This window comes from Littorina saxatilis, linkage group LG5 (assembly GCF_037325665.1).
Source record: "Littorina saxatilis isolate snail1 linkage group LG5, US_GU_Lsax_2.0, whole genome shotgun sequence".
Classification (NCBI taxonomy): Eukaryota; Metazoa; Mollusca; class Gastropoda; order Littorinimorpha; family Littorinidae; genus Littorina; species Littorina saxatilis.
The window spans coordinates 32,927,701-32,940,071 of NC_090249.1; the positions used below are offsets into that span (position 1 = coordinate 32,927,701).

The following is a 12,371-nucleotide window of genomic DNA, read 5'->3' on the forward strand; positions in this document are numbered from 1 at the left end:
ATTAGAATTCATGTTTACACATTACACTGTGCACTCGCTTGCAGTAAGAAACACATACACGCATACACCAATAGAATAACAGCAACAACCAAACAGATTTTAAAAGCACATTTTACTTACATATTACAACAGTATTGCTACATACAACAAGAACATTCTCACCATTTAAGTCCAAAGCCCTGTACAAGAGTGATGGCATCCTAAACCATTTTCTCACTAAGCTTTACAGAAATAACAATGAGGCATAAACATACAATACAAATGATCTTAAAAGCCAGCTTGGCTGAAGATTGTTATTATAAGTTGCTGGCAATGGTATATATAGAGAATACTACATGGCTTGCTGTGTCGTACCAGATTTACACGAGTTGTTTTTTTAAATATTGAACTGCGAGCGAAAGCGAGCTGTTCACTATTTGAAAAAGCAACGAGTGTAAATCTGGTACGACACAGCAAGCCATGTAGTATTCTGTTTATCCTACATACTGTACTTACGTGTATTTTACTGAATGTCCTGCAGTCGAGGCAGATTAATTGAAGACGCTTGTTTTGGAACCTCGATCTCTTCTAAAGCCTCGTGCAATCTATTACGTCAAAGCAAAGAAACGTCACTCTGAAAGTGTGGCGTGACGTGTTAGTTCTAAAGATTCATCGAGGGTAATTAGCGAGCGCAATTTTTGTTTCTATAATGACGTTTGTCTCGGTGACCGTTTGGCATCATAAGCAGTGGAAAAACAGGTCCCTGCCAGACTTGCTTGACATGACCTCATTTACATGATATACACACGTGTGATTTGAACGATTATTATCTCACGGGTGTCTCTCTCACGTAAGTAGGATAAATATATATATATATATATATATAATGTTGAATCAAATTCACTTTGGGAGAAAATGTGAATTTGTCATTCAGTCATTTGACGAGAGTTTTGCAAAATTTCTCTTAGCTCCATTTGAATGATTTTTCAACCATGTTAACCCGAAAGCTCATTGAAGTAGAAAAAGGCGTCATGTTTATTTGAGCAATCTTGACACTATTGAATATTTATCATGCTGACACCATATCATGATATGTGATAACACTGCTAGCTAAAAATCCCTTGATGTGTACTTTAAGTTTGATTTTAAATGTCAACAGTCAAAACGTTGAACAATCTGTAATTAACACATGAAATAATTTAAAAGCACGGTCATGTATGTGAATTTTCTTTTCTCCTGTCACTAAAGACCAAAACAATTCCTCTCCTTGCTTCATCCCAAGTTTTCAATGGAACATTACCATAGCTGCCAACCTTCTGAAGTCAAAATGCAGGAGCCAGGGGGTCCAGGGGGACCGTTTAGTCTTGAATATGAGCAGGGAGAAGTTGTACAATTCGGGAGATTCCCGGAAAATCCGGGAGGGTTGGCAGCTATGCATTACCATCCAACACTTAGACTGGAGTGCATCACACTTCTTTCTATGTTATTTGCTACCAGCATACAATTTACACATAGAAAGTGTTACTCTTAGGTCTACTAACTACATCCTTAAGTGCTTATTGTGCCTAGAAATACCTTTCCCCTTCTCCAGCACAGTATAACCCCTTCTCATAAGACCTAAACAAATCTGAGAAAATCAGGAGGGAGTCTTGAACTGGAGGTAAATTTACATACATTAGGACCCGAAAATCTGAAAAAGCAACGTCTTAAATGGGGAAAGTCTTAATTGGGGAAGGTCTTAAATGGGGGGTCTTAAAATGGTATTTCCATTGCATCCCGAATACCATCCATGGCGTCCTGCTTTACATGTTCAGTTCTGGTCCACACTGACACCATGTAATCAAAATGTTCCAGTGAGTACCACTGATCAAGTTTAACATTTGGAAAATGTTGAACAGCCAGTTTCACTTGGTCCAGCTCACTTTGGGGATGTCAAAATGCTCAGACAGGGAGTCCAGGTGTTTGTTAAAATCCTGCAAAATAAAAAATGAAAAATGTAATCAAAACAGACGAGTAACTTTGTTTTGCATTTATATATTTCTAATTCTATGTTAACTAAGGAATGAGTATCTTGTTTTACTTCAGCCTTCCAAACAGAAGCAAGTATAGGACCTGAAACTAGTAAAGTGACATCCCAATATGGCAATAACATAAAACATTCATACTGAATTGGAATATGTTACTCTATTAAAATCTTATCAAACACTTGCAAACATTTCCCCAAAGTGTTGTTGCTGACTTTCATCAGGGCTTGCAGTTGCAGAGAAAATACAAACGAGAGCTGACTAAAAACAATCAACTGAATAAATAAACAATACAAGTCAAAGTAAACTTCAACTTCCTACATCATACGCTGTTTACGAAAATGCCCATTTCTAATGATCTTGAGTTTTACTAACCATAATTCTGTCCTTGTGTGACTTTGCAGCTCGGTCCACAAGCTGCTCTTCAAGCTGAAAAACAAATCAAAACATGAGGCAAGTATTCGCATGCACAAAATTTATTAATTACAATCTATTTTACCAAGGACAGATTCTCATATATATTATTCAACATGATTATACTCGCTTACCGCACACATTTTAATATAACTCTAACAATATTGTCTAACCTGTTTGTATTCAAGAAAACACATTGTCATCATTTCTTTTAAAGGGAGACCTGTTGGGTGTGCAACTGCAAGAAAGAAAACACTCGTATCCAAGTCTAAAGATCTGGGAGACTTTTTGTCCATGATATTACGCGTCATAAAGAGCTGTCCGCTGCTCTTACTTTTACAATAAAGTATATAATAAAGCAGCTGCTGATTCTGAAAGGTGCATCAACATTGTCCAATACAGTGACTCCAGAAGTGATTTTATTTATGACAATTTGGGAAAAATTCCTTCAACTTCATGGAAAGAGTTGAAAAAAAAGGAAAATTCACAGGCTCCATGAATTACAAGTGCAAGAAATATGCCCATAACTACAAAGAGTAATTCTATTTAGGATGGCGAGTCTTTGTTGTCAGGGATGTAATTATATATGTTTCCAGGTCTGTGTTCTAAAGTTGTTGCAATGTAAATTGTCTCGTACCTTTTTCCATTTCCTTCTTTCAAATGCCAGTTCTGCAGGTGTTTTTGTCGATACTGGACGTTCTGGCATTGTCTGTTGCTCCTGCTCTTGTTGCAAGCTCACAGCCTCTTTCAGCTTTTCCTTCTGCTTGTCCTTCTTTTTCTTCCTGAAGCGGGAGTGAAGGAGAAGAATAACCAGAATGAGCAATTATCGTCATGAATTCAATGCCGATGAGTTGTCAATATATAGATCTGTAAGTAGTCAAAGATTTTGTAAAAAAGAACATCAAAATACTCCATTACTGAACAGTGTAATACCGTTATAAAAATACGGTTATTTCTATTAAAAGTCAAGTAATTAATAGTCTTATTTTGTTATAAATTTACTTTACTTTATTTGGTGTTTAACGTCGTTTTCAACCACGAAGGTTATATCGCGACGGGGAAAGGGGGGAGATGGGATAGAGCCACTTGTCAATTGTTTCTTGTTCACAAAAGCACTAATCAAAAATTTGCTCCAGGGGCTTGCAACGTAGTACAATGTATTACCTTACTGGGAGAATGCAAGTTTCCAGTACAAAGGACTTAACAATTCTTACATACTGCTTGACTAAAATCTTTACAAAAATTGACTATATTCTATACAAGAAACACTTAACAAGGGTAAAAAGAGAAACAGAATCCGTTAGTCGCCTCTTACGACATGCTGGGGAGCATCGGGTAAATTCTTCCCCCTAACCCGCGGGGGGTATTTTGTTATTAATATTATTATGCTCTCTTTCACTAGTTTCAGTTTGGTCGACCCATTTGTCTTAACTTTTAGACCCTTAAAATTCCGTTCCTGATATAAAACAATAGCAATCGTTCAACCTCAGTATAGTATAACGCCGTGGTTGAACGCACACATACTTTGCCCCTGTGCGATCCAGTGCAAACTCAACTCGAAAACAACAACAATAATAACGGTTCAGACTGCATTTAATGCAGATTCTCACCTATCGTTCATTCAAGAGGTTAAAGCAATCAATGAGAAAAAAAGTAAACTTCCTTCGATGCATTAAAAAATATGTTTTTCCTACATACTTCTTTGAGCCATGGTCAGAAACTCCTTTCAATTTCAGGCCACCCTTCTGAACAGCATCATAGGCAGACATCTTGGACGATGAAACTACGTCTTCGTCGAGAAGTTTCGAGATTTCTGGAGTACTTATTGTTTGATACTCAAAATCAAATAAAATGTATTATGTTTTCTTGCAGATGTTCATAACCTGGATTGTACTGGATGGTACTCCTAACAAATAGACAATGCTTCACACTAAAATAATACAGATGAGTATTTCGTGCTTTATGTGCGGTTCACAATCAGAATTCGATTGACCCAGCTACTCGGAAAACTGCGTACTCCCCGAACAGCTTTGCGTGGTATGCGTCCCTTGCAACGGGGGGAGTGCGGGTTTTCGGGTCTGGAGGAAAGTCTCACCCCTCGTAGTGGCACATCCAAGGGATTACAAGTGTAGTTTGAGAGCTTAGTAGTCACCCGAGCCCTGAGAGCATGCCTAGGAGAGCCATGCGTTGTGTTGTGGATTTGAGCCTTCATGCGGTAGGTGACCTCGATTTATGTTTTTTACACATTTTTCTCGATTTGGGGAATTAGTTTTTGTCTTCCCGCCGGTCGTGACGACAGCGATAGTGCGGGTTGACCCCTCCCTTGTGCAAGCCCTATCATGTCCGCTGCACACCCGCTCATTAAGTTAAAAGTGCTACCGTCACGTTTACTTATTTGTTTAATTATATGTCCAGCGGCTATTTTTACAGTTCGGATCGATATGGTTGTCAGTAAACAAGAGCGTGACAAACATTTTGCTTTGACCTGACACCACAAAATAATAATGAAGGGTTTAGAGTTTCGTATTTCCCAGTTATAGATCAATAATAATTTATTGCTGTTAATAGTGCCAGTGAATGGAGTAATTGTACAGCTCAGCAGTTTCCTTAGGTTTGGAATTGAGACTGATTTGTGTGTCCTGTGACATTAACAAAACACCCTTTGGAATGTCTTTCCATACCCTCCCTTGCCTTTCCACTTAAACTTAAAGCCTTATGGAACTCTCAGACAAAATCTAAAACTTATATCTGGCATTGAACAAAGTGTTAAGCCCTGTTGTAATAACTGGCAACTAAAGGTCAGCTTACAATTTTGGAGCCTTTGTGGCGTGTCAAATGTCAAGACATTTCACAAGATTCACAAGCCCCTACTGGTCATATACAATAAACCATTTAGACTACCATTATGCAAAAGAGGGTCAAGATCGAGAATGAATTGCTAGCATGTTGACGGGTGGGTGCTTAGAGAAGCAAAAACAACAAACAGTGACTAGGCTTCTGTTAGCTAATTGTCATCAAGGGACCACCTACCCCTACTCTTTACCATCACATTGCTAGAACAAAACTTATTGTTACATGTAGTGGACTAAGAATGTTGTTTGACTGGTCAGCCTTCTGTATACAACTCAGATCGAAACAGCCACGTCAGACGCAACACATACTGTATCGTAGCCTGAAGAATGAGAACAATTAGATCTACCAAAATTTTGTATGGCAGTATACTGGTAGATCATAAGTAATGTCTCCACACATAGAGAGATTTCATGTTGGTACAAGTATGGGCGTAAAAGGAGTACACAGTATAATGTATTGACTCTCTTGAAAAAAATTAATATTAGGACGTCAGCTATTTCCAGATTGTAATGTTTATGTGTGTTTGTACTAATTTCTTATGTTTAATTTTGTCCATTGTTCATAAGGCGCAACCTGAGTTAACTGTTACCTATTTTGGTAATGTAGTCTGTACATGTATTTCTATATCATTTTTGGCATGAAAGGGTTGTTTGTGTGTGTGTGTGTGTGTGTATGTTTTAAGAATATCAGTTTCATGTTAATGTGTGGTTAATACTAATTACCCTTCCTGCAGCATTCTTTAAAGATACCTCTGTTAAAACTTAAATCTTTATGCACATGGTATTTAGCTTTGGCCGCTAGATCTTAATCAGTCAACAAGTTGTCAATACCAAGTTTTGTCTAATGCCATGAACTAAATATTGACATAAAATTGTTACCTGAAGCAAGTAAGTAGGTAAGTAAGGATTAAATAGTGTCCTTTTTGCACCCCTCAACAAGCAGTGTTGACTCTGTGCATTCCTAATCCTCTTAAAGATATCTGCATGTCGGTGGTCTTTTGTTCCAAAGGTATAACAGCTGGTTAAGCACACCACTCGTCACTTTTAGATGACAAGACCAACTAAGTCTATAATAACTTGTGGGTCATACTTAAGCAGATAGATAAGCTGGGCGTCAGACCATGATGCTGGAGATCATGCATTTCATTTGTAGTACGTCATGAAGAGTTGATTATTTGTGTATGATTCAAGTAATAAGTTTGATATTTGGTGAGAAACAGAGAGAGAGAGAAAAAAAGGGAATCTAGTAATGCTCTGGGTGTCAACATGATGTGAAAGTAGCATTTTGATAGTCTCTGTTTGTTTGAGTCACTTGTTGCATTGTATACTTGCAGTCTAAATCTGTCAAAACAAGTATCAACCCGTGGGTCTGACTAGTTTCCAATTTCACTACCAATATTTTGATGATTTCATTTTCATCCATTTCAAATAGAAAAATACTGAAAGGTATTAGTTAATTCCATAACTGCTAAACTTTGTTAAAGCCATCGTCATCTTCAGTACAAAACTATGGAAAAATGTGTGTTTATATTGTTGTGCAGGTTTCCGCACCAGGAGTGTGGTTGCCCAGCAAAGAAGATGTCTACATCAGCGTGTCTATGTTCGGCCAGTACCGAAACACCCGACTACTCACCTCTGTCTTCCCTCTCCTCATTCATGAAAAGTTCTACTTTGAAAAGGTGAGCAGTAGTACTGGTGGTTTTATTCCTGTATATATATACATGAATGATATTTTTTGCACACTCACACAGATACACACACACACACACTTTAGTTTCGGCTCGCCAGACTGTCAAAAAAGGCAAATGGGTCTAAAGAAGATTAACTTTTAACTGCTACTTTGTGTCAATTGCGGCAGTTTTTCTACATGTGTATTTTCCTGTCTTTGCGTAGACCTTTCTGTCTTCTTATCTGTCTGCCATGAAATAAAAGCCAAGTCCGGTAGGAGTTGAATTTCTACAATTGCTATTTGAAGGATTTGTTAATGACCATGTTGATAACTTTGTTAACTATCATTCAAAGGCCCATTGAGTTTGAAGGGCACTCCTAGATTTGGTAGAGGAGTGAAGATAAGGCGAGGTAGGTTTAGTAACTGAAGATAAGCAGGCCTAAAACAGTAAAAGTGGCGAGTATTTTACTCGCCATGGCGAGTAGAAACATGTAAATGACAAGTAGAAATGTTAATCTCCTCGTCAAATGCGAGTAAAGTTGCTGAAACAAATGGTTGGTTTGGCGAGTAAAATTTGCTCTCTGGCTAGTCAATTATGAGAAGTACTAGCCAAAGGCCAGTGCCCCATTTTGTGGACTTTCAGCGCTGATAAGGCATAACTAGAAGTGGATTTAGGTGTGGTATTGGTAAGCAGCGGAACATAACAAGAGACACATTTAAAGCTCTTTAATGCATTTATTTTGGTAGCTTGTATATATTATATATATATGCAATTTTTTTTATATAACTTTTTCAACTTCAAGTCTTGTTTACTTTTCAGACATACTACACAGCACTGGATCCCGCTGAAGTGGCAGACTATTTGGAAGGTAAGTGTAATGTGATTAAAATGTTAGGCCAACAATAATAATATCCCATTACCTTTGACTGCCCGAAATATTTTATCAGATAAAATTTAGATGACAAAAATCATTATATACAAGCCTGAACATGCAGCAAAAATATAAGAACATTTTCCAGGGGAGGCAGCCAATTTGCTGCAGGTTAGTGAAAAATTTACAGCTGTTGTCTCCCTTGTTGCAGTAATGATTTTGCAGTTGCCTGTAATGTCTCTGATATACATGAACTTAAGGCAGTCAGGGTTTATTTGTTAGATGTGTCTGTGTATATATGTAACTTTTATGAAAGCTTTGAAAAAAAAAGAATACAGAGCTATCTTCATTTCTTGTGAATGAGAGCTTTCTTTTCTTTCTTTATTTGGTGTTTAACGTCGTTTTCAACCACGAAGGTTATATCGCGACGGGGAAAGGGGGGAGATGGGAGAGAGCCACTTGTCAATTGTTTCTTGTTCACAAAATGAGCTGTTGAAGGCCAATTGTATGGTACATATAATGATTTGCTACCTGCTGTAACTGTCACAACTAATTACAGTAAACATATAACTTTTATCAGGATGATTACAGAGCTAGGTTTGGTTCTGCTGTCCTGTTTTCATCACACAACTAGCGATAATGCTAGCAGATTAACAGTAAAAACTACTGTACCAGTAATTGCAATTACGATGACCCCTTTTTAATTTCCCCAGATGAGCTGGTGATCATCGAGTTGGTGCAGCTGTCAGAGTACACGGATGGTGCCGTCCGTCTGGGCTCCTACTCTGTCAACGTTCGTGACTTCCTCTTCCCCTACCCCTCCCTGTCTCCCAACTATTCCTCTGCAGATCGTGAAGTTCTTCTCGACAGGACCGTGGCCTTCCCGGTGAGTGTGATGTACAGTTCAATGTCGGTTTGCATTCTATTCCGCTGTAATGCGCACTTTTTATATGTATATCCCTCGGTTGCTCCTACACCCCTGCTCTACCCAAAAACCAGTGTTCTTTTATTCAGCGGTAATGTACGACCTATTCATGTTATTGTTAGCAGTTGTAATATAATACACATATACGGTTAGAAAATGTACTGAGTGCTGTTTGTGTACGTTCTGTGTTTGTTTATGTGCCAGTGTCTTGCGAGTGTGTGTGTGTCAGTTTGTGTGTGTGTGTGTCAGTTTGTGTGTGTGTGTGAGTGTGTGTGTGTGTGTGCATGCAGATCTGTGCAAAATCTTAAGCTTAGTTAAGGACAGACGGAGTAAAAGCTAGCATACAGTGAGAAACTGCACACAAAAAACTTCTCTTGCAAACTCAAGTTTTACTTGCCGGTGTTCAATCTACACACCGATGCTTCAAGATTTTCCGTTTTGTTTGATTCTGCAGATATATGGCTGGATACATTTTGTATTCTCGTGTATATTATTGTTTCCAGGGAATCTCTCCGAGGCTGGAGTTTGCAAGCAAGACTGTGATCAAGGAATCAATCTCTCCAGCAGTGATTGCTTTGGAAGATGCTTTGGAATTGGAGGCAGAACGGGTTAGTGAAATAATAGTAGGGAACCTACAGTTTGTTGGATAGAGTGAAATTGCTGTTTGTACATTTCTCGGGAAAGACGCTGAAGTTCACAAGCTGACACAATAAGGTACAGTCAGTGTTTAATAATCTTGGTCATTATGTTTTGTAATGGTTACTGAACATTGGAAAAGTGCTTCTTGGGGACATATTTTATTTTTGTTTGTTTTTAAACCTTCAGAAAACAAGTGATTTTTGATCCCGTCTACCCCTCCCCCTCACCCCTACTGGTGCCCATGCCTTCTTTCACCCTAAGCCATGCAGACCAACAGAAAATCTTCAAATTTGCGGTTTTTATTTGCAGGAACGAAGGTCCCTGAGATCAAGTCTTTGCTGCAGCCCTACCAGACGATCCAGGTGGGTTGAGTTTGTTGATTTTTATGCAGTTCACATAAATGCTTTCTTGACACTTATTTATTCAAAAAAAGAATATGCTTGTGCTTTTTCTGTGTGTAGTGGGTCAGAATAAAGGCTGAGTCATTAAACCTTTTCCCTTATCTTGGAAGAGCTGAGTTGTTGTCGTAGTCATTGTTGTTGTTGGTAATTGAGATGCTGATTGTTGTAGACTACTCATCTCCACTAAGGATTCCGCAAATCGGCTTCAGTAAGCAGGTTGGCAGTTAACATTTTCTTGGACTTTTAATTTGCTGTGATTAATTTTGTAGTTAATCTTTCGTCATGAACAATACTTAATAGTCATTCTCCAAGTTGGTTTGTTAGAACTATTGTCTCGGAACATGAAGTTTTTTAGCTTTTGTTAGTAGTTTGATCATGTTTTCTTATGTGAAATCAGATTGTTTTAAAACAGGTGGCTATGCAGTACCAGTAGCTAGCGAGGCACAATTTGATTGTGTATAAAGAGTAAAATTGTTCTAATTTAATAGTGTAGAAAGAGTAAAATTGTTTTAACTTTTTAGCCAGAATGGTGTTAGTTGACCATAGAATTTGTCATTCAAAAGGTTTTGAAGTATGTGACATTTTAGAGAGGTAACACAATAGTTTGCTGACATATTCTTTTAGCTTATATGTGTAGTATGTATGCATAGTATACATGTTTGTTTTATACTGACAGATGTGTTTCTTGCAGTGTCTTTTGCTTCAACACATTGTCTCCTGTTCTGTGCAGCATGCTGGTGGGTTAATGTTCTTGAAAGTGGAGCAAGACGTTCTCTTTGTTGTTGACATCAGCAAGTGTTGATGCCTCTGTTTTAGTTATTGTAGAGACCTTTTGCTAGTACAACTGTAACCCCTGTTTAAGACCACCAACATTTGGAGGAAATCGGGTCTTAAAGACCTGGAATTAAGTCTGAACAATGAAACGTAAATGTACAGGTTTTATAAATAAACAGAACATCAGAGAAAGCAGGGTCTTAAAAACGGGGTTCCACTGTAAAGTTATTGCCTTAAAGTTCTGTCTAGTTATTTTATACAGCTGTTTGCATTTCCTGCATAACTACTTTCGCTTTGTTCAGTTGTAGCTTTCTTTCAACAAAATGTGATTTCCATGCTGTTCAACACTGTTTCAAGTAATTTTGATTGATTAAGAATGGACTGAGTTGCCCAAGTTCCTGAAAGTATTTCAAATAGCAGGATATACTGATAGTAAATGCACAAGTTGAACACCCTTTTACCTGTAACTTCTTCAAAACAAAGTTCTTCTTGAAGCAGTGTGGTTTTGATTTCCTTCCAGCACAATTCATCTGTAATGTAAGATTCTTCAAGGCAATTCTCTGTTTATCAACAAACAAATATGTTCTTTCAAATCCTGTCTTCTATGTTTCCCTCCATTAATTGAAAGTGTTCTGTCTTTTTCTTCCATAAGAAAGAGAAAGCAAAGCCACCAAGTGTGCAACACTGTAACTTTTTCTAAAGGCTTGCATTCTTTTTCTTAAACAAAAAAAAAAGGAAAAATTAGAACACCTGACTGACTGACAGTCAGATTTCATCCTTTCCCCCTCAAATACAACTACTCTTGCACGCTTGCCTCCCGGCTCCCCCCTTGCAAGCTTTATTCTTGTGAAAATATGCAACTTTGAAGGCATTAGTTCTCTGCAAGAAATTTTCACAGTCAGTTTTAAATTCTTTCAGATCTGGCAGAGGCTCGCCGACGGAGAACGTCATCTCTGTGCCGAGTTCCATCCGCCAAGAGCCAGAGCCGCGCCACTGCCAGCCAACCGAATCGTATGTTTCTCGTTACAGGTCTGTGTCTCCATCGCGTTACAGGTCTGTGTCTTCATCGCGCTACAGGTCCATGTCTCCTTGCCGCTACGCCACCCTCGACTACTACGACACCCTCGCTTCACGCCCGCCTTTTGTGGTGCGCAAGGTGAGTGGTGTGATGGTTGTGTGAAGGTCTGCTATACAAAGGGAAGTAAGCGCTCTAAATGCATACGAGATGCGTAATAGAGTAAGTGAGAGTTATTCGGAACCATTCTCCTGGCACCTGAGAGGATAACAAGCATTGAAATGAACAAGCTACTTTCAACCTCAACTTCAAGATTGGTTGTTTGAAGGTGTTTTATTCCATGGGTGAATCGATCTGTATTGCTGTTAGCAGACCTGTTTACCAGTACGATTTAGGCGTATTTTGTACGCCAATTTATTATCGGTACAACAATACGCGACACACGCACAAGATACGACTAAGAAAAAGTCTAGAATACGTTTTCCGGTGTTGGTGTGCTGAGAACGGGATGGTACAACTGATACCTGTTTCGGTCTAAGGGAGATAACCCTGACAGCGAGTCTTCAGCTGTGGAAACCTCGTTCAGTTGTTGGCACGTGCGATTGTCTGGACAATCGTGGCAAAATGAAGCGGAAAAATTTGCCAGTTTCGGATGGCTGTACCAAGTCTAAACAGCAGAAGCAGCAGATTTTCTTGGAGAAATATAAGAAAGAGCCAAGAATTGTGGAGTCTACTGTGGGAAAAAGTCATGCACACTGCAAGTATTGTAAATCAGATTTCTCCGTTGCCCATGCTGGGAAATATGAC

The 12,371-nt window shown here is 38.6% G+C and overlaps 2 protein-coding genes across 5 annotated transcripts in view; one reads left to right on the forward strand and one right to left on the reverse strand.

Moving 5' to 3' along the window:
• Positions 1–93: 93 nt before the first annotated feature.
• Positions 94–4,233, reverse strand: LOC138966912 (protein FAM32A-like). Its single transcript, XM_070339309.1, has 4 exons — positions 4,116–4,233; positions 3,055–3,199; positions 2,379–2,432; positions 94–1,952 (listed from the first exon to the last, which is right to left on the reverse strand). The coding sequence occupies exons 1-4, from the start codon at positions 4,184–4,186 to the stop codon at positions 1,884–1,886; spliced, it is 339 nt and encodes a 112-aa protein (XP_070195410.1). The 5' UTR covers positions 4,187–4,233; the 3' UTR covers positions 94–1,883.
• Positions 4,234–4,426: 193 nt separating this feature from the next.
• Positions 4,427–12,371, forward strand: part of LOC138966909 (spermatogenesis associated 6-like protein) — a 39,335-nt gene continuing 31,390 nt past the window's right edge. For 3 of the 4 annotated variants that reach the window (XM_070339307.1, XM_070339305.1, XM_070339306.1), the window contains exons 1-7: positions 4,427–4,632; positions 6,811–6,948; positions 7,759–7,807; positions 8,524–8,696; positions 9,239–9,343; positions 9,684–9,736; positions 11,468–11,705. In XM_070339307.1, the coding sequence (XP_070195408.1) occupies positions 4,585–4,632; positions 6,811–6,948; positions 7,759–7,807; positions 8,524–8,696; positions 9,239–9,343; positions 9,684–9,736; positions 11,468–11,705 (804 nt within the window). In that variant the 5' untranslated portion in view covers positions 4,427–4,584. The remainder of the gene's footprint in view (positions 4,633–6,810; positions 6,949–7,758; positions 7,808–8,523; positions 8,697–9,238; positions 9,344–9,683; positions 9,737–11,467; positions 11,706–12,371) is intronic. The other variant, XM_070339304.1, reaches the window with a different exon arrangement.

Coding starts and splice junctions, on each gene's coding strand:
- LOC138966912 (XM_070339309.1), bottom strand. CDS start 4,186: ATGTCTGCCTATGATGCTGTTCAGAAGGGTGGCCTGAAATTGAAAGGA. Junction 2,433..3,054: donor AAAGAAGGAAATGGAAAAAG/GTACGAGACAAT, acceptor TTTGTTTTTCAG/CTTGAAGAGCAGCTTGTGGA. Junction 1,953..2,378: donor CACACAAGGACAGAATTATG/GTTAGTAAAACT, acceptor TTTATTTTGCAG/GATTTTAACAAACACCTGGA.